Below are 22571 nucleotides of genomic sequence, written 5' to 3' on the forward strand. Positions count from 1 at the left end.
CTCTCCACTATTACAAAGTTTAATCCACCCAGTTTTTTGAAAATCCTCGGAACAGTCTGGGGTGAAACCCATAGATCTCTTGCATGTCCCCACTTGGACTTGAGGGGATTGGCTTGAGCTTTTTACTTTAGCTCATCCAAGTCCAGTTAGGCCTTTTCAATATAGCCTTCTTATGTCAATCCTGTTCAAGTGTCATTTTCTCGACTTGTAGGGTAAGCTCAGGTATGTTTTGTTTTGTTACTGATTATATATTCTTAAATATGTCAAAATATTAATTAATTTCAATTCCTCCACCTTCCTTAATATATTAATTTCGTAAGTTTTCAAATTTTAATGGACCACCCGGTAATAGTTTATACAAGAAACATAGATTAGATAAAGAAACTTTCCGTATATATAATTCATCAATCTCAACAGATCATCATACAGTCAGTAAGTAAAATTGAATACCTAATATTTAAGTTAATACAAATTGTATATCTAATCTACTTTAGCTATGTTGCGATTTGTTTGTGCCCTGTTTTTCTTGGCTGTTGCCGCCAGTGCTGTCCCTAGAATTAAGTATTCTGACAGTTTCATGAAAGTCAAGTCCATGAGACACAGATTCGGTGGAAGAATCGTCGGAGGAGAAGAAGTTGAACCCAACTCTATTCCCTTCCAAATTTCATTCCAAACTACAGGAGGATTCCACTTCTGTGGTGCTTCTGTCATGGACAAGGACACTATCATCACTGCTGCTCATTGCTGTGACAGCTTCTACCCATCGGAAGTCCAAGTTGTTGCTGGTGAACACGATCTCTTTTCTACTAGTGGAGATGAACAAAAGATTGCTGTATCTGATATCACATACCACGAGAAGTTTGCATCCCATGGAACCAACTATGACGTTTGTCTTTTAAAATTGAAGTCCTCCTTGCACTTCAACGAGTAAGAACTCTATCATGCCATTCCTGTGACAATCGTTAATTTTTATTTTCTTAATAGGAAAGTCAAGCCTATTGCTCTCCCAGAAAAGGACCAAGAATTCATCGGTGATGTTGTTGTTTCCGGATGGGGAACTATCTCCTCCAGTGGTCCAGCTTCTCCAGTTCTTAAAGCTGTTACAGTCCAAGTTGTTTCTGATGAAGGTGAGACTCATAATCATATTCATATACGATGTTTATGAATTTACATAAGATATTTTATATTAGACTGTAGCGATGCCTACTATGGATCTATTGATGAGACCATGATCTGTGCTGCTGCCCCTGGAAAAGACTCCTGCCAAGGCGACTCTGGTGGTCCATTGGCTCAAGACGGAACCCTCGTTGGTATTGTTTCCTGGGGATATGGTTGTGCTGCTCCTGGATACCCAGGTGTCTACGGCAAGGTCTCCAAGTTCATTGACTGGATTGCTGAACACCAATAGATAAATTTTGATTTCATTTGTCAATTATTTGAAAGTTTTTGAAAATATATCCACCCAATTTTCTAATTAATTGTATTGTCATTTCTTTATTTATCATAATTGTGCCAAATATTGTTATTAAATTCTTTGAGTGAAACACCCAGCCATTGAATTGGAGTGACTGGCAATGAGGATCTTATAATTACATAAACAGTTTATTTAAAAAAAATTATGTTTATGAACACAACAACAATGTGTTTGAATTGGAAATAATATATGTATGTATAGTATTCATACTTTTAGGATTAGATCTTTCTCAGAACTTTTTTTTTTTTTTGTCACATGGTTTGTAATTAATAGTGTGACTTTTTAACATTTTTATAATAATAATGGAAAAATGAATGTCAGTGTTGTTATTTTTTGAATTTATGTTTATTCAAAGGCCATAAGTGTGTATTCTTAATGATTTTATGCAAAACAAAATATAAATTTTTTGACGAAACCAAGAGCTTAGCACATCGCATAAAACATAAAATTTTAAGTTTAAAAAAATAACGGTAAAAAAACTATCAAACTAAGAATAAAGTTAACAGAAGAACTAGCACATATTCTTAATGGCTTTAATGTGTATGTAAATTAATAATAGCAATGACGTCTGCAAGGTTTATATTTAAGTTTAATGGAAATTTTTTGAAAATCCAACTACTTATAATAAAATTTAGATAGTATCTAAAAACCAGGGACTTGTTTTTCGTTCAACTATTTTGAATAGTTAATTTGATTCAATGATTTGTAATTGATTAATGTGACTTTTAATCTTAATTTCTTTGATAAAAACTTAAAAAAATAATAATTTATTTAAGTGGAAAATCTTTAAATTTTTTGGTTGTATAAGTGAGTCAGTTACAGTTTCTGAATTATGATATGTTTTGCTTTATTAATAACGACTGGGCATAAGCCAAAATTTAAATAATTATTTCAGGAAGACATAGATTTAAAAATTTTACCAAATCGTTATATTTTTTGATATATGTAATATAAGTCTTAATTTAATACTACAGTCCAGTCTGGGTTTTGTTTCAGCTTAATCAGACTACAGTGGCTAATTACTTTACTAGTTAGTTACTACATAACTAATGCTGGGTCTTTATTCTCTATTTTTAGTAAGGTTGGGAGAGTAAATAAAGTTTTCTGATATTTACTGGAGTTACACTTTTTAAAAGAATTTGGGTTTATATTAGATAGAAAAAATTAATATAGTATAATCATTTGAATTTGTATTTATAAGTTTAAAAAAATGAACAGAGTTGAGTTTGGGTTACGCCTTGATCATTCTTCAAAATACACTATATCAAATAGAGTATTTTTATAAATAATATATATGATTTAGTCTTTTAAATATATGATAGTTGTGTCCTGTCCTATTTTTATTCCCAATCCAGTTTGCCCTTTACCACAGAGTTCTTCTTCATTTGAAATGTTTCAAACTTGCTGACAACGTAGACGGTAATCTTGGAGACGCCCAATTGTTTGGAGTGATCAAATTTCAATGGATCACCCACCCGGTAATAGTTAATACAAAAACATAGAGAAGATAATGAAACTTTTCGTCTATAAAATTAATCGATCTCAAAAGATCATCACACAGACAGTAAGTAAAATTGGATACATAATATTTAAAATAATAGGTCCAGGTCCTGGCACAGACTTGGATACCCAGGTGTGTATGGTAAAGTCTCTAAGTTTATTGACTGGATCACTGCACCCAAATAAATTAATGTAAATTTCAGTGTTTAAAAACTTTAAACACTAAACATTTCTTTCAGTGGGTTATCTGTTATTGTTGGAATGCAATTATTTTTTGGTTTATTAATAACAACTGTGTACCTGCAGGACTTATAAGACGAGACAGGTTTAGGTCCCTTTTATATATTAATGTAAGAACATTAAAACACATTTAGTTTCTGTTAGCATGTCTACTTAGCGTGTTCCTTCATACCTATAAGCCAAAAAGTACAGATTTAATTGGAAAAAACATAGATATATAATTTTTAATGAATATTTTGATTTTTATTTAAGCAAAATGTAATAAAGGCTTAATTTAATACCAAATACCACAGTCCACTTTGAATTTTGCTCAGCTTAATCAGACTACAATGGCAAATTACTTTTCTGGCTATTTACCACATATTGCTTTGTCTTTTTTCTATCTATTTTTGTAAAAAGGTTGAGAAAGTAAAAGAAAACATTTTATTGCCAAGTTTCAGTTATTATAGCAGTCACACTTTTCAGATGAATTTAGAACTTATTGATACTGGATGCAAAAATTATTTGATAATAATCATTTTAATTTGTATTAATGAGTTTTAAAAAATGAAATGAGTCCGTCGAGTTTGGAGTGCGCCTTAACCATTTTTCAAAGTACACTAAATGACTTAAAGTGTTTTTACAATCAAATATATATAATTAAGTCTATTTGATTTATTATATTTGTATCTTATACACTTATTACTTGATTGATTATATAGTTGATAAACGCTATAACCTTTTTAAAATAGAAATAAAACACATAAAATAATGTTTTGTTCAGTGATAAATTTCAAATTCTTCGTCCCAAAAGTAGTATAACTTAATCTAAGTATGGAAAAATTTTAAGGGGAAATGTGGGTGGTAAAAAGGTACATTTTGACCTTTTTTGAAACGTAAAACTATTTGTATCTAGAATCAAACATACTGCTATCAAAATTAGCCCATAAAACCATAAGAGCGTTTGTTAAAAACATGCACATTTCAGGGTTTATGATATGTTAATCAAGAATAAATATAAATAAGATATGTTTTCTAATTAATGATGTGTCAATTAGGAATTGAAGGAACAAGGGTATAACGTAAAAAGACAACATGTAGAAGGACAAAACGTTGGACAGAAAATTTTTATCAAAATATTTCGAAGAAAAGAAATTTGGGGAGAAAGAAAATTCAAAAACAAAGATGTTAAAATATATATCCAAAAGGGTTCTTGTCGCAAAATTAGATTATGGTGATCTCCATTTTTAGAGTAGAATAATTATGAAATTAAGGAAAGTTCGAAATAAAACAATTGTGTAATGTATGTTATAAGTTCTTTTAATTGATTTATTATATTTATATTATCAAAATTAGCCCTTGATTTGAATTTATTTAACTTTTTACGGTGGAAAAGATTTTATAGTATTTTTGAAAATATTTATCTATAAATTTTAGAGAGTATAAACTATTTTTCTATTATTAAAAATATGAATAGATCTTTTTGCTAATTCGATTTTAAGCAATGCTTATTTTCTTGTAATACATTCATATATTAAATGTATAGAACATTATTAATCCCTGAGAATTTTTGTTAGGGTAGGTAAGAGTACGTTTAAACAGTTTTATTAATAAAAAGATGTTCATAAAATGTAAAATATTGTTAATAAACTTTTTTTTTTAGACAAGCTACAGACTGTCACTCTGTTACCGGCAAAGTATGAAAATCTAGCATCATATATAATATATCTGTAATGTATATAATGCCTGATGGTCTCAGGCAAGGTATATAATATACAATATATTATACATTACCTAGGAATTATATATGATACTGGGTTCACACGTTGGCAATGTATATAATACATATAAGTTAAAAAAACTGTAAATATCAATACAAAGTCATGTATAGTACATGGATACTTGTGTTTTGTAGGTGTAAACTTATTTCCTATAATCAACAATATATTTCGATTACGTACTCATCGAGCTGGATGAACTAAAACAGTTGAATTGGACCAAGAGAGATTACAGAGTGGTAATTAGTCTAAAGGAGTACTAACCAGTCTTAAAAATTGTCCACCTGTAGCCACGCCAGTCACAAAGTTGGGGGAGTGTAGAACAAGCTAATCAGGACATTGAAAATAGTTTGTATACTTGGATACAAGATAAAAAAAAAAACAGTTGTAGTTAGGGATTCGTTCAGCTTATTAAAAATGGAACCCTTGGATTAAGAGATCTCCATGAGAAGCTCTATTTGGCTGCAAGGCAAGAATTAGCCTTTTGACGTTATTCCAGATGACATTTTTTAAGATATAGAGACTGAGGAAGAGCTAGTTAATAAAATAACGGGAGAGAAAAAAAGGAATAATAGATAAACCAATGCAAGAGCTACAATCCCCAATAGAATTCATAGATGAGGATCCTACCTGTGACAGAGGAAATAACTTATATTATATTTACTTAATCAATTCTTTTAGGCATACCATAATTGCATTGATAAATCCTTACAATCTTTGAGCAAATAATATCAGTAATTAAAACTCAATCCTTCAGAAGAAGTTTGAGATATTGTAATGCTCAGATCCAGAGAGTTCCACAACTTTTTGGAATTATTTATTTATCCATATTATTTTATATATTTACGTTGCCCAAGCAAACATGTTTGTTACGTAGGGAAGGATCCTGATGTTCATTAATTTATCTAGTATATAATACTTATCAGTAATACGAGTATATGATATAGGTAAATATTATGGGAACTATTCCAAAAATTTGATGGTTGCACTCAAATGCAATTGGTAGAAAAAATACATATTGGTATATTTTATAAATAGATTTTAACAATAGCTGACCTAAGTAGGTAAGTTAGGTTCCATTTTGGCGTTTCCAAGTCAAAATAGCTCTTCGTAATTTAAAATGTTGCAACTGTGTTCCTGGTCTCCCTTAAATGTTTTCTTTCATTTGACAAATAAAAATTTATGACGCATTTCTGATAATCAAAAACTTTATCAAGCTGTGCAAATAAGATACTCGAGTACAATTAATTATTGATCATATATAAGGCAAATAGTTTTTTCAAGAAGTCACACAATCAGTAAGTACATCGATCTGATAATAGATTAAACCTTATCCATCAAATCCAATCTTATTTTACAGACATGATGAAATTCGTCTGTACCCTTTTGTTCCTAGTTGTTGCAGCCAATGCTGTTCCCCCTCAGATCAAATACTCTGAGAGTTTCATGAAAGTCAAGTCCATGAGACACAGATTCGGTGGAAGAATCGTCGGAGGAGAAGAAGTTGAACCCAACTCTATTCCCTTCCAAATTTCATTCCAAACTACAGGAGGATTCCACTTCTGTGGTGCTTCTGTCATGGACAAGGACACTATCATCACTGCTGCTCATTGCTGTGACAGCTTCTACCCATCGGAAGTCCAAGTTGTTGCTGGTGAACACGATCTCTTTTCTACTAGTGGAGATGAACAAAAGATTGCTGTATCTGATATCACATACCACGAGAAGTTTGCATCCCATGGAACCAACTATGACGTTTGTCTTTTAAAATTGAAGTCCTCCTTGCACTTCAACGAGTAAGAACTCTATCATGCCATTCCTGTGACAATCGTTAATTTTTATTTTCTTAATAGGAAAGTCAAGCCTATTGCTCTCCCAGAAAAGGACCAAGAATTCATCGGTGATGTTGTTGTTTCCGGATGGGGAACTATCTCCTCCAGTGGTCCAGCTTCTCCAGTTCTTAAAGCTGTTACAGTCCAAGTTGTTTCTGATGAAGGTGAGACTCATAATCATATTCATATACGATGTTTATGAATTTACATAAGATATTTTATATTAGACTGTAGCGATGCCTACTATGGATCTATTGATGAGACCATGATCTGTGCTGCTGCCCCTGGAAAAGACTCCTGCCAAGGCGACTCTGGTGGTCCATTGGCTCAAGACGGAACCCTCGTTGGTATTGTTTCCTGGGGATATGGTTGTGCTGCTCCTGGATACCCAGGTGTCTACGGCAAGGTCTCCAAGTTCATTGACTGGATTGCTGAACACCAATAGATAAATTTTGATTTCAATTTGTCAATTATTTGAAAGTTTTTGAAAATATATCCACCCAATTTTCTAATTAATGGTATTGTCATTTCTTTATTTATCATAATTGTGCCGAATATTGTTATTAAATTCTTTGAGTGAAACACCCAGCCATTGAATTGGAGTGACTGGCAATGAGGATCTTATAATTACATAAACAGTTTATTTAAAAAAATTATGTTTATGAACACAACAACAATGTGTTTGAATTGGAAATAATATATGTATGTATAGTATTCATACTTTTAGGATTAGATCTTTCTCAGAACTTTTTTTTTTTGTCACATGGTTTGTAATTAATAGTGTGACTTTTTAACATTTTTATAATAATAATGGAAAAATGAATGTCAGTGTTGTTATTTTTTGAATTTATGTTTATTCAAAGGCCATAAGTGTGTATTCTTAATGATTTTATGCAAAACAAAATATAAATTTTTTGACGAAACCAAGAGCTTAGCACATCGCATAAAACATAAAATTTTAAGTTTAAAAAAATAACGGTAAAAAAACTATCAAACTAAGAATAAAGTTAACAGAAGAACTAGCACATATTCTTAATGGCTTTAATGTGTATGTAAATTAATAATAGCAATGACGTCTGCAAGGTTTATATTTAAGTTTAATGGAAATTTTTTGAAAATCCAACTACTTATAATAAAATTTAGATAGTATCTAAAAACCAGGGACTTGTTTTTCGTTCAACTATTTTGAATAGTTAATTTGATTCAATGATTTGTAATTGATTAATGTGACTTTTAATCTTAATTTCTTTGATAAAAACTTAAAAAAATAATAATTTATTTAAGTGGAAAATCTTTAAATTTTTTGGTTGTATAAGTGAGTCAGTTACAGTTTCTGAATTATGATATGTTTTGCTTTATTAATAACGACTGGGCATAAGCCAAAATTTAAATAATTATTTCAGGAAGACATAGATTTAAAAATTTTACCAAATCGTTATATTTTTTGATATATGTAATATAAGTCTTAATTTAATACTACAGTCCAGTCTGGGTTTTGTTTCAGCTTAATCAGACTACAGTGGCTAATTACTTTACTAGTTAGTTACTACATAACTAATGCTGGGTCTTTATTCTCTATTTTTAGTAAGGTTGGGAGAGTAAATAAAGTTTTCTGATATTTACTGGAGTTACACTTTTAAAAGAATTTGGGTTTATATTAGATAGAAAAAATTAATATAGTATAATCATTTGAATTTGTATTTATAAGTTTAAAAAAATGAACAGAGTTGAGTTTGGGTTACGCCTTGATCATTCTTCAAAATACACTATATCAAATAGAGTATTTTTATAAATAATATATATGATTTAGTCTTTTAAATATATGATAGTTGTGTCCTGTCCTATTTTTATTCCCAATCCAGTTTGCCCTTTACCACAGAGTTCTTCTTCATTTGAAATGTTTCAAACTTGCTGACAACGTAGACGGTAATCTTGGAGACGCCCAATTGTTTGGAGTGATCAAATTTCAATGGATCACCCACCCGGTAATAGTTAATACAAAAACATAGAGAAGATAATGAAACTTTTCGTCTATAAAATTAATCGATCTCAAAAGATCATCACACAGACAGTAAGTAAAATTGGATACATAATATTTAAAATAATAGGTCCAGGTCCTGGCACAGACTTGGATACCCAGGTGTGTATGGTAAAGTCTCTAAGTTTATTGACTGGATCACTGCACCCAAATAAATTAATGTAAATTTCAGTGTTTAAAAACTTTAAACACTAAACATTTCTTTCAGTGGGTTATCTGTTATTGTTGGAATGCAATTATTTTTTGGTTTATTAATAACAACTGTGTACCTGCAGGACTTATAAGACGAGACAGGTTTAGGTCCCTTTTATATATTATTGTAAGGACATTAAAGCACATTTAGTTTATGTTAGCATGTCTACTTAGCGTGTTCCTTCATACCTATAAGCCAAAAAGTACAGATTTAATTGGAAAATACATAGATATATAATTTTTAATGAATATTTTGATTTTTATTTAAGCAAAATGTAATAAAGGCTTGTGAGGATTTTAGGCCTCGCTCAAATACCTCAAGGATTGATAATAAGTGGATTGTAATAACTTACTAATATAATATATAACGCGGAATAATAACAACGGACGTGTGTATAGTTGAAGATGTATATTTCAATTGCTCAACACAATAATAAGGGGAAACGCAATTTCCCTTCAAAAGCATGTATGTAAAAACCCGACCTACGTGAGGTAGGGGAAATAAAGGGAAAAAACCTCCACGCGAAGTGAGGAGGGAAAAATCCACCTGTAAGAAGAACAATAGAAACCCCCGCTCTTTTGTTGGCGGGAAAACTATGTGGATGAGTCATTCATTTTCTTGATCCTATGCATGATTGGATATGTGAGGGATCCAGATTCCGACATACCCCCCAGAAAATGGCATTTCTGAAGGAATACGACATTTTCTGTCTCTGGTGATCTTGCATATCCTACCCAATTTTGACCGGAATTGACAGACTCCCAGGTTGTAAGGCTGCAAGTCCTCCCAGGAAGCCTCACTAGTTGAGTGAAGTGTGACTTCGAGAAACAATATGATTTATTGATATTGTCAAACTATGTCCTGGCGATGTTTTTTATATATATTTGTAACGGCTAACTGATTATTTTCTTGCCAGGATGTCTAAGTTACTTTCCCTTCACATTTTTTTTTTTTTTTTTCAGTACTTGTAGTTCGGATTTGGTATGAAAAGATAAGTTGTAAGGCCATCCACCCCCCACGACAGGTTTACCATGTTATTATTTCTGACTTTACTTTATTGGTATTTTTTATTTTATTACCATGTTTGAGATGCTTTATAGATCTTCTTTTTTCATATTTTTGTAACTTCCTATACGTCGTCTTCTCTTCCTTAATTCATATGGATGAGGCTCAAAAGCATCTCTATTTGGACACTCATCCGAAGTAATAGGAACTAGTTCCACAGACATGGTAGCTCTTCCTCGAACTTATGTCTGTGGCAGGGACGGTCATTCTCAGGAGATCGGCACACTTGTCCTGATTGTACACCCAAGACAGGGACTTTCAACATCTGATCCTGACTTCCAGCATGTCCACATTGATCTGCTGATTCAGATTTCATCATCTCTCTTTCAGCAACACTTGCCTCTAATAATGCAATTTGTCTAATATACCTTAATATTTCTGGCCGTTTGGCAAGCTCAATGTTACTGAAGTGACGACATTGTCTTTATTCTTATTTATTTGTGTAATTCTTGCCAGTTTCCATACGTTCTTTTCAAACGTGTCTGGTTTCAAAATTACTACATCTCCTTTATTTAGGATATTAGTATAAGGTGTAGACCACTTTTTGTTAATACTAAGCTCGTTCAGATATTGTTGCCTCCACCTTGTCCAAAACGTTTTGAGTAATGTTTTCCTCGATAACCGCATGTCTCCATATGGTAACGTTGACAAGACTAATTCTTTTGGAGTTATTATTTGTCCTTTTTGACGATGCCGTGTGATCTTGATTTATTGATCCCAATGGTCTATCATTGATTATGCTTGTAAGCTCTATGATTAGCGTTTAAATTTGCCGCATAGTTAATTTGCTTTTTTGAGCAGCAATTTTAAATTGTCTTTTGAATATGCCAATCATCCTTTCTGTTACCCCATTTGTACAGGGGCCTTCAGGCTTAGAGAACTCCCATTAACCTAAGTAACCTAAGGACCTAAGTAGTCGACTCCTACATTAGTCCATGGCATTGGATTATCTATTCTAATAGTTGGGAGCGGAGCCATTTTAGGGGATTCGTATTTGAGATATCTACATCGCGGTGTTTTGCAAGACCTGACGACTGATTTAACATAGGCTAAATTACCTATTACCCAATATTTCTTTCGTAACAAATTAAATGTTTGTTTTTGACTTAAATGAAGTCTGGATTGATGTAGGTATAATATTTTCCTTTCTGCAATCAGACTTTTTGGAATTATAATTGGGTTTTTCAATTCATGAGATAAGGAAGAAGCCCAATGGAGACGACTTTCCAGCCTTATCACCTCTTCCTGTTCATCCCAGAATACTGGTAAATGTCTTAGAGATGAATTTTGAGGCAATTTATTTTTACTGTCAAATCTTCCCTTTTTGAAAATATATATTTCTTTATTTAAATGTTTTTCTTGAGCTCTTTTGATTAAGGTAAGTTCCGCCCATTCAACTTCTGACACTGTTACGAAATTTTTTGAATTTGGCTTTTGAACTATTAACCATCTCGGTTCTTTCATCTTGAAAGCTAACCGCTGGATTATTATTAATGTATTGATAATTTTATTCCAATTATTGGAATCTGATATTAATCTGTCTAAGAACTGTAATTTTTCTTTTGTTTGTATTTCAGCCTTAACTTTGGTTAAATATATTTCTGCTCTCGTCATTTCGACTTCACAGATATTTTCTGCAGTTATTTGACTGAAATATATATCTATGTCTATTTCATGTTCTTGAATAATGTTATTATCTTTTTCATAGGGACCTGACAAGGGTTGTTGAGGCCACTTGTCAATAGATTGAAGGATAAGTCTGGTCCTTTTAACCAAAGACTTTCCTTGTCCTTAAGCTCATCTAGAGAGAGACCTCTACTTGGTAAGTCTGCTGGATTTAAAATTCCAGGACAAAAGCGAACCGTCAAGAATTTCTATAACGCGTTTCGTTCTTCCCACACTTTACAATGGTCCTTACCTCTCTGTATTCGTTGTAGGTTTAATAATGAATCGGTAAAATAAAAGACATTTTTACTTGTGATAGTTCCTTTATAAGTATTTAGGAAATAAAAACCGACACTAACAGCCATTAACAGTGCTATTAATTCTGCCCTTGCAATAGTGAGTGCATCTTCAATTTTTGACCCTTTTCGCAGATTTTTGGGCATTATCGATGTCTTAGAGAATGTTAGTTGGGATGTTAAAGTATTTGTAACAGACTTCGATACTATATAAGCTGCAACTCTCATCCCTTTTTTACTCGCATCTCCGAATATGGCAATAAACTCTATTGTACCTCCTCTCCATCTCGGGAACGTGAGCTCTTTGAGTTTTGGTATTTGTTCGATCCAATCTTTAAAGAGCTGTACAGCTTCTTGAGCGACTGGATCTGGGATGAGTTTCCTGTCATCATTTTTTATTGTCTTTGTTAATAGGTTCTCATCCCAAGTGGTCTTATTGTGCCATAGCATCGGTATTGTTTGTTTAAATTTCATAATGAAAGGTGAAACATAACCTTGAGTATCGAATACTTGACTCGCTAGAGATACTATGTCTCTACGAGTAATCTTTGTTGTATTGCGATCAAATTGTTTGAATTTGTTATCTAGATCAAATTTATATTCATTTGTTCTTCGATCGAGTTTAAGACCTAATATGGATACGACCTCTGATGAGTCTACTTTTTCTTTGTCAATAGCATTTAATATATTTATACTATTGGCTGTAATTTTATGACCTTTGAATCCTACGCTATCAATAATTAAGAGGATTTCTTGTATTAGGTCAATTACCTCTTGCTCCGAATCAGCCCCAATGAGGATGTTGTCCATGTATGTTTTTGTTAATATTATGTTTACAGCTTTTGGATATTTTTTAATCCATTTCTTAGCTGTTTCTTGAATACAATCTAAAAAAAATAATCTCTTCAGGCATTTGCTACATATACTTTAAAAAAATCAAAGATGCTAGCACACGTTAAAAGTGCGACCGAATCATTCACACCTTGTCACAACAATATCCTGGAAGCAACTTTTGAAGAACTTCAAAGTTGGTGGGATTAACATTTTATGCCATGTTTACTTGCTTCAATATTGAAAAGGGTATAGATAATAAAATGAAATAAAAAAGGAGCCTCCAGATGTAGGTACAAAAATTAAAAGAGAGTCTGACAAATAAATCTTCTTGCGCCTTTGGATTCAACAGTACGTGTTCCAATACATGACGTAGAATCGTGTTACCTCTTAAACGTTGTTAGGGACATGACGGAAGATGTCATTCTGGTCTTTCTGCTGCTAAAAATAACTTATATTTATTAGTCAGTTTCTCCGAATGTAACAAGGTTTTTTTAATCGAAAATGTGTAACATCAGAGTGTGAAAATAACTTTTTGCGAATAGTATAATATTTTTTTCGGAAAATAATATCCATTTTTAAAGCTTATTATTCCATAATAATACCTAATTCATAGTAAAGCGATCTAATCCCATGTTGTCAACGTTTAATACTTTGCCTAAACAGTTATTGGTCATAATATATAATGCCTAGGTATTACATAGAAAAAGTATAAAAAAATTTCATTTGTTATATATAGTTTGCCTGACACCATCAGGCATTATATACATTACCTAGGTATTCTATATAATGCCTAATTATACATTTTGCCTGTAACAACTCCACTTTGCAGAGAATATACTGTTTCAGTTTGCTCATCCACTTTTGCCAAGGAGCTAATTTGTAAAAAAATAAGATATGTATATATATTGCTATCAAAATATTATACTTTTTCAAAAATTAAGTCATTTTAAAAGTAACGAATCCCTGCTTTTAATCAAGTATCGTTCGGTAAAACTTGAAAATGTATTGTATTCTATTGTTTCCTTTTTGGAGGATTTTTAAGGTTTGTATAAAAGACTGATCTTATTTTGGCTACGTGAGTAGATTGAAAAGTCTTATCGGTTATAACATAATTATACAAAGGTTAACCATCCTTTTTCCAAAAGACAATATTGTCCTGAGAACGGTTTGATACTTATTGCAAATGCTTGCAGGGGCACTCTTCTAGTGAAGAAACACGTAACCATAAGATAAGTTTTTGACGGGTAGTCGAATTGAGTCGTTACCCAATGAGGAATAAGATGAGGAGGAGTACAAAATCATCCACTTTGTCCTACCTACTGTCAATTTCATCTTGAGTAAGAACTGCCAAAAATCAATTTGTTGAAAATAATATATTTCAATAATTTCAAAATCAATGAATTATTTATCTATTTGTGTTCAGCGATCCAGTCAATGAACTTGGAAACTTTTCCATAGACACCTGGGTATCCAGGAGCAGCTAAACCATATCCCAAGAAAACAATACCAACGAGGGTTCCGTCTTGAGCCAATGGGCCACCAGAGTCATCTTGTCAGGAGTATTTTCCACAGCACAGATCATGGTCTCAATGGTAGATCCAAAGTCAGCATCCCTACAGTCGATTATAATATATTTTTACATATGAAAATTATTTTTAAACGTAAAAATATGATTTATAGTCTCACCCTCGTCAGGTACAACGTGGACGGTAAGTGATCTAAGGACTGGATAAGATGGAATCCTCTAGTTGTATGGAATGAAACTAGGAAGGGAATGGAGTTAGGCTCAACTTCTTGCCCTCCAATTTATCCACCAAATCTGTGTCTTATGGACTTAACTTTCATTAAACTGTATGAATACTTGATTCTAGGGACAGAACTGGCGGCAACAGCCAAGAAAAAAAGGGCACAAACGAATTTCAACATAGCTAAAGTAGATTAGATATAAAAGAGATCGTATTCAAGACGCAATGATTTGAACGTCTTTGGGTCTGCCGCTGTCAAAGCAATGAGCAGCAGTGACAATAGTGTCCTTGTCCATGACAGAAGCACCCCAGAAGTAGAATCCTCCAGTGGTTTGGAATGAAATATGGAAGGGATTGGAGTTGGGTTCAACTTCTTCTCCTCCGACAATTCTTCCACTATGCTTCATTATAGGACCAACATTGGCAGCAACAGCCAAGAATAAAAGGATATAAAGAAATCTCATCATGACTATAAAATTTTAAAGTCGAAATAATATTTCAACTAATGATTTAAAATTACTTCATGATTGCGTGACGTCTAAATCAAATTAATTTATTTTATAGAGACAATGAAAAAATTATCTTATTTTTTTTTATTATGTTATAAGAAATCTTAAAATAAATTTTTCTCCAAAAATAACTTATATCAGACTTATATTATATTTACTTAATCAATTCTTTTAGGCATACCATAATTGCATAAATAAATCCTTACAATCTTTGAGCAAATAATATCAGTAATTAAAACTCAATCCTTCAGAAGAAGTTTGAGATATTGTAATGCTCAGATCCAAAGAGTACTACAACTTTTTTGGAATTATTTATTTATCCATATTATTTTATATATTTACGTTGCCCAAGCAAACATGTTTGTTACGTAGGGAAGGATCCTGATGTTCATTAATTTATCTAGTATATAATACTTATCAGTAATACGAGTATATGATATAGGTAAATATTATGGGAACTATTCCAAAAATTTGATGGTTGCACTCAAATGCAATTGATAGAAAAAGTTAGGTTCAATTTTGGCGTTTCCAAGTCAAAATAGCTCTTAGTAATTTAAAGTGTTGCAACTGTGTTCCTGGTCTACCTTAAATGTTTTCTTTCATTTGACAAATAAAAATTTACAACGCATTTCTGATAATCAAAAACTTTATCAAGCTGTGCAAATAAGATATTCTAGTACGATTAATTATTGATCATATATAAGGCAAATAGTTTTTTCAAGAAGTCACACAATCAGTAAGTACATTGATCTGATAATAGATCAAACTTTATCCATCAAATCCAATTTTATTTTACAGACATGATGAAATTCGTCTGTACCCTTTTGTTCCTAGTTGTTGCAGCCAATGCTGTTCCCCCTCAGATCAAATACTCTGAGAGTTTCATGAAAGTCAAGTCCATGAGACACAGATTCGGTGGAAGAATCGTCGGAGGAGAAGAAGTTGAACCCAACTCTATTCCCTTCCAAATTTCATTCCAAACTACAGGAGGATTCCACTTCTGTGGTGCTTCTGTCATGGACAAGGACACTATCATCACTGCTGCTCATTGCTGCGACAGCTTCTTCCCATGGGAAGTCCAAGTTGTTGCTGGTGAACACGATCTCTTCTCTACTAGTGGAGATGAACAAAAGATTGCTGTATCTGATATCACATACCACGAGATGTTCGCATCCCATGGAACCAACTATGACGTTTGTCTTTTGAAATTGAAGTCCTCCTTGCACTTCAACGAGTAAGAACTCTATTATCATACCAATCCTGTGATAATCGTTAATTTTTATTTTCTTAATAGGAAAGTCAAGCCTATTGCTCTCCCAGAAAAGGACCAAGAATTCATCGGTGATGTTGTTGTTTCCGGATGGGGAACTATCTCCTCCAGTGGTCCAGCTTCTCCAGTTCTTAAAGCTGTTACAGTCCAAGTTGTTTCTGATGAAGGTGAGACTCATAATCATATTCATATACGATGTTTATGAATTTACATAAGATATTTTATATTAGACTGTAGCGATGCCTACTATGGATCTATTGATGAGACCATGATCTGTGCTGCTGCCCCTGGAAAAGACTCCTGCCAAGGCGACTCTGGTGGTCCATTGGCTCAAGACGGAACCCTCGTTGGTATTGTTTCCTGGGGATATGGTTGTGCTGCTCCTGGATACCCAGGTGTCTACGGCAAGGTCTCCAAGTTCATTGACTGGATTGCTGAACACCAATAGATAAATTTTGATTTCAATTTGTCAATTATTTGAAAGTTTTTGAAAATATATCCACCCAATTTTCTAATTAATGGTATTGTCATTTCTTTATTTATCATAATTGTGCCGAATATTGTTATTAAATTCTTTGAGTGAAACACCCAGCCATTGAATTGGAGTGACTGGCAATGAGGATCTTATAATTACATAAACAGTTTATTTAAAAAAAATTATGTTTATGAACACAACAACAATGTGTTTGAATTGGAAATAATATATGTATGTATAGTATTCATACTTTTTTGACGAAACAAAGAGCTTAGCACATCGCATAAAACATAAAATTTTAAGGTTAAAAAAATTACGGTAAAAAAACTATCAAACTAAAAATAAAGTTAACAGAAGAACTAGCACATATTCTTAATGGCTTTAATGTGTATATAAATTAATAATAGCAATGACGTCTGCAAGGTTTAAAATTAAGTTTAATGGAAATTTTTTGAAAATCTAACTACTTATAATAAAATTTAGATTGTATCTAAAAACCAGGGACTTGTTTTTCGTTCAACTATTTTGAATAGTTAATTTGATTCAAGGATTCGTAATTGATTAATGTGACTTTTAACATTTTATAGTAACGGAAAGAATGGTTGTCACTACAGTTATTTTTTTGAATTCATGTTGATTCAAAAACCATGACTAACAACTATTTATTCCTAATATGTGATACTTTATTTTGTCAAATCAATTATTTATTTTATAAATGTTTACTGTAATTATAAGTTCATTTCAAAAATTAGAGTAATGATACTTTTATTTATTTTGCACCCTCAACTCTTGACTGACAATACAAACCCTTGATGTACTCACAGAAATATTCCCAACTACTTTTGTTGTCAGTTTAGATAAAAATCTGATGTATATAGTAGGTCAGTTTCTTTACGTTTCCTTCATGGAATCCAAAACAGTCGAACAGATCAGTCTGAAGTTTAGAAAACAGACGTATAAAATAACTAAGCACATTTCTCAGATTGTTTGCTGTTGTTGTTTTTTGGTCTCCATGGTCATTAAGAGTCTGTTTTTGACCCATAATTATAGAAAAAAAGTATCAATCCCGTCTTTGTTTCTATATATCTCTCTGTATCTCTGTCTCTCCCATCTTCTCTTCTGCCTCTGTCTTTTTATACATCATTCTTTATTTCAATTCAACACTTAAGGGACATAATACGTAATAAGATAAATTCATGTCCGGAAATATAATTTAAAGATTATCCTTGTTCTAATACTGAGTTAAATTTTGAAAACTGTCTTCCCTCGAACAATTATACTATTTCGTCCTCCAAAATCCTATAAAAAGCAGCTGATGTCACAAAGAGTCTTAAATTCTTGGTATCATATATCTCAGTCCAACCTTCTCCTCGCGTAAATTTTTCAATTTGATTGTTTTGAGTGTTTTTCATTTTTTTATAGATTTGCCTTGAAAGCAAATGAAAAGTCTCAAAAGTTGTTGTTTTTCTTTCATTTTAAATTGCATTTTTGAGAAATAAATGATCAGTAATGAACTATAAGTCCATATTTGAAGTTCTCTTTAAATTTTGAAGAAATGAGATCTATTGAATGTAGATTATATATTTTTTTCCTCACTCAAAATTTGACTCAAACTTAGAAAGAGGATAAAAATATTTAAAATGTTTGACAACGAGATTTGATACAAAAAAAAAACTAATTTCAGATTCATAATTAATCCGTCAAATACAATTAAAATTTGATAAAGATCTAAGAAAAGTACTATTTTTGGCTGTTGACTTGTGTAATTCATTTGTAGGTTTATTAAATAAGCAGTTTCACCTTACAGATAAAGATCATGAAAAAATATAAAATACAAAATAATTAGGCAAATTATAATTAATATTTGAATGAAAATACGATGTATTGAATGCAGGGGATATCTTCAAAGGGTTTATTTATTGGCCTGAATCCAGTCAATAAATTTAGATACTTTGGTATATACACCCGGGAACCAAGGACTTGCACACCCGATTCCCCATGACACCACTCCAACCAATGTATTTTTCTTTGTCAAAGGGCCTCCAGAGTCTCCTTGACATGAGTCTTTTCTTCTAGCTCCGGCACAGAGCATACTTTTGTCTAAGGCATTTAAATATAGCAGATTACACTCTAAAAATTATTTAAGAATGTACAATGTTAGTTTATTTAATACATATATAATTGTCTTTATAACTCACTAGCAAATGACATGATCTTAACATCAACTGATCGTAAGAAATCGGATGATTCTCCTCCAGGAGTAACACTTCCCCATCCTGAAACTCTTACATTTCCCTTGAATTTCTTGTTTTTCCTTGGCAGATTCACTGCATCCACTTTACTTATGTAAGAAATACGAAGTAATTAATAGGACAACTTGTATTACTAAACACAGAGACTAGAAAACACTGTTTTGGGACCATAGGACATTGAGTCATATCACTTTATAGTATCATAATATTTTTGCAACTAGTTTAAACTTATTTTTCTTGACATTATGAACAAAGGATTATATATACAAGGAAAAAAATTTCAATTAATAAAAAAGTGTATATTTTATAAATCAAAAAACTTGTAAACTTTGATCTAAACTACTTATGTTTTTTCTCATGAAAAATTTGCCACATATTTAATTATAACTAATATTGGTATAATAAAGAGTATTGTACATATTTCATAAGTTTTCTTGTATTTTAAATTAAATTCATCAAAAGAAAAACATTTTTTTAGGTATTGTCAAAATTTTCCAATTAGTCTTGACATTTTTTATCTGAGAATGTGTTTACAGATAGTTTACTCAAGAGCCGCCCTTTAATGCTACATGTCAAAGGAAACATTAGACAAATTACCTAATGTAATCAAAATAGCCTGACAGGGTTGAATGGGTGAATTTAATATTAAATGTAAGAGAATAAAAAAGAATCGCGTAATGAATGTATTAAAGACTTTAAATATTTTATTGGGTTGATTTATACTTTATGTGATACGAATAATTATTAATTGCATAATCTATTTTTACTCAATAAGACATTCATTACACAATTATTTTTATTATGATAATACGAGTAGAAGAATGAAAAAAAACACCTTGTAGTTGGTCTGAAAATTAAAAAAGGGAAGATAATTTATATCGTCTCAAAATAAAATTGATCTAAGCCACAAACAACACTGTGTGACGTTGAGATCAATTTGTATTCCAGAAATATAAATAAATCTTCAATTTCCATTTTTTTTTTTTTTTTTTTTTTTTTTTTTGGTGTTAAAATAATAGTTGAATAAAAGTATATAATTAAAAAACAGAAAAATGTTATTTCTTACTCGTTAAACTCCAAGGAACTTTCCAATTTGAGCAAACAAATATCATTATTTGTTCCTTTAGTGGCATAGTCTTCATGGTATTTGATGAAAGACACATTTGCAATCTGCTCAATCCCACTCACTTTTGATAAGTTATGCTCCCCAGCAACGATTTGAACTTCTTCTGGCTCAAAATTTTGACAACAATGTGCAGCTGTAAGCACTGTATCCTTTAAAGACTCCAATGAACTCATAGAAAACTCTAAAATCGACATATGTACCTTATCAATGATTGAGCCTCCACAGAAATGAAATCCAGATTTTAATTGAAAGGAAATTTGATATGGGATAGAGTTTGGTTTTACTGCATTCCCACCAACAATTTTTCCATCGCCCTGAAACATAATGTCCTTTTTTTTCCTTCGTTGTCCCTCAGTTTTTAAACTCAAAGCCAACAGCATACATGTAATATGTAGTATCATAATCTTCAGCTCCATCTTTCAAAAATGTCAAAAAAAGGTGTTGAACCAACTGTTTGTAACAAATTGTTAACGTTAAGCAAATGTATTTTCTATTTATAGGTATATTTATTATATATTTATCACAAATTAGAAATATGTATATTAAGTTTATCATGAAATGTAATCATTCAGTGTTTATCGTGAGGTGATAAAAAGTTCAAGGATATTAAGAAATAGGTATGTAAATACATACAAACATACAAGGGCTAAACTCCCATACTATAGCAGAGAGGCATTCAATACAAATGACTCTTTTAGATAATAATATCAAGGATTCAATAGGGGGAAGAGAGATTTAAATGATTTTTGTTCTCAAATTAAGTGTGTCAAGATTTGGTAATATCGATTTGAAAAAACTTTAAACGACTTCAAAAGTTTCATACACATTCTAGGATATGAGCTAGGTCTCAAATTAAAGTGTGTACCACATGGTAAAATATCTTCAAGTACCTCCATTATGATTAAACTATATACCCAGAAGACACAAGAATCTTCACAAAACGTGTTTACTGTCCTATTCAATTATTGAAGGATAAATTATTTTTTTGAACTAAATATGTATAGGTTCGATTCATATTTGCTCTTAGATAAGAAAATATACATTAAGATTTTAAAGGCAATTCCTAGGTCAAATGGAGAAATTGTAATAATTAAAGTATATTGTTTGCATATACTAAATCTCTGCAACTCCATCTGACCAAATAAAGGAATATTAAAAAAAATATATAAATGCATAATAAAAATTGGAAAAATTAATGTACAAATCCAAATTCTCAAATAGATTCTACCACCCCAAAAATAGCTTTAGAGGCTTCAAACTTTTCTAAAGCCCGTTTTTTGATTATCTCCAACAGAAAAAGTATTTGGGTTTAGGGAGAGAGAAATATTCGCCGTAAAACGGAAAAGCATAGTGTACATGTATGATAGATGTGATAACACATATTTAATATATTGTTTTTGTTAACTATACACATTTTTTTGAAGCCTAATTTATATCTCCAATATTATAACAATAAAAAAAAAACGTATTGCTCAGGCTGAATTTCAACACATGTAGCTATAATATGGACAGACATTGACCTAGAAAAACAAAATCCACGAAAAGTTATTCAATCTTTATAGCATATAACATAGTTTTACAAGATTGTCAATCAAAAATCAATCAATCTTGATTTAAATTTTGAGCAATCAGAAAGTAATTTGAGGTTATTGGTTCAAAACATTATCTCTAATTAAATATTTTTGGGAATTATTGGTACCTTTTTGCTCATGGCTGTTACCAATGGAATCCTATATTCTGCAAAATTATCAGAAAAAATGAAGTTGAGTGAAATACCGTTCTCTTACCAAATTTAATTCCAATACTAGAGAGGAAAACACTTCTGAGGTAGTTATGTTATGGACAGGGAAACCATTATCACTGCTACTTACTGCTTTTATACCTCTTGAACTAATGAGGTTCAAATCGTTTGGCGAAGACGATATCTCCTCTAAGAGTGGAGATGAGCAAAAGAGAGCTCTATCTAAAATAATCTTCTAAAGAAGTTTAGATACGATATATATACATATATAACCATAACATTTTTCTTCTGAAATTGAAGTTTTCTTTGGACAGCAATTTAAAATTATTTCACATTTCATTTCTTAGTCAATTATCAAGTATTTATAGCGGTATTAAGCCCGTTGCTCTAACTGACAAGGACCAAAAATTCCTCTTATCTCATGCAGTCCTTAGATATGATACCGTCTACTTTTCACACTTATCAGGAACAAGGTATTTTTATCTTCAAAATATATTTTCATAAACTATTTTATATTAGATTGTAGTTATGCTTACGGTGGATCTACCGATGAGACCAT

The 22571-nt window shown here is 31.6% G+C and overlaps 4 protein-coding genes across 4 annotated transcripts; 3 read left to right on the top strand and 1 right to left on the bottom strand.

Moving 5' to 3' along the window:
• Positions 1 to 425: 425 nt before the first annotated feature.
• Positions 426 to 1474, top strand: LOC121119451 (trypsin-1). The gene is made up of 3 exons (XM_071889157.1): positions 426 to 927; positions 985 to 1127; positions 1191 to 1474. The coding sequence occupies exons 1-3, from the start codon at positions 497 to 499 to the stop codon at positions 1406 to 1408; spliced, it is 792 nt and encodes a 263-aa protein (XP_071745258.1). The 5' UTR covers positions 426 to 496; the 3' UTR covers positions 1409 to 1474.
• Positions 1475 to 6259: 4785 nt separating this feature from the next.
• Positions 6260 to 7315, top strand: LOC121119450 (trypsin-1). The gene is made up of 3 exons (XM_071889107.1): positions 6260 to 6767; positions 6825 to 6967; positions 7031 to 7315. The coding sequence occupies exons 1-3, from the start codon at positions 6334 to 6336 to the stop codon at positions 7246 to 7248; spliced, it is 795 nt and encodes a 264-aa protein (XP_071745208.1). The 5' UTR covers positions 6260 to 6333; the 3' UTR covers positions 7249 to 7315.
• An 8565-nt stretch (positions 7316 to 15880) lies between these two features.
• On the top strand, positions 15881 to 16937 carry LOC121120212 (trypsin-1). Its single transcript, XM_040715054.2, has 3 exons — positions 15881 to 16382; positions 16443 to 16585; positions 16649 to 16937. The coding sequence occupies exons 1-3, from the start codon at positions 15949 to 15951 to the stop codon at positions 16864 to 16866; spliced, it is 795 nt and encodes a 264-aa protein (XP_040570988.1). The 5' UTR covers positions 15881 to 15948; the 3' UTR covers positions 16867 to 16937.
• Positions 16938 to 18646: 1709 nt separating this feature from the next.
• LOC121120495 (trypsin-1) lies at positions 18647 to 22368 on the bottom strand. Its single transcript, XM_040715382.2, has 5 exons — positions 22143 to 22368; positions 20472 to 20721; positions 20212 to 20420; positions 19092 to 19234; positions 18647 to 19023 (listed from the first exon to the last, which is right to left on the bottom strand). Exons 2-5 carry the CDS (start codon positions 20685 to 20687, stop codon positions 18806 to 18808), a joined length of 786 nt encoding a protein of 261 aa, XP_040571316.1. The 5' UTR covers positions 20688 to 20721; positions 22143 to 22368; the 3' UTR covers positions 18647 to 18805.
• Positions 22369 to 22571: the final 203 nt, after the last annotated feature.

Source organism: Lepeophtheirus salmonis, chromosome 6, assembly GCF_016086655.4.
Source record: "Lepeophtheirus salmonis chromosome 6, UVic_Lsal_1.4, whole genome shotgun sequence".
Lineage (NCBI taxonomy): Eukaryota > Metazoa > Arthropoda > Copepoda > Siphonostomatoida > Caligidae > Lepeophtheirus > Lepeophtheirus salmonis.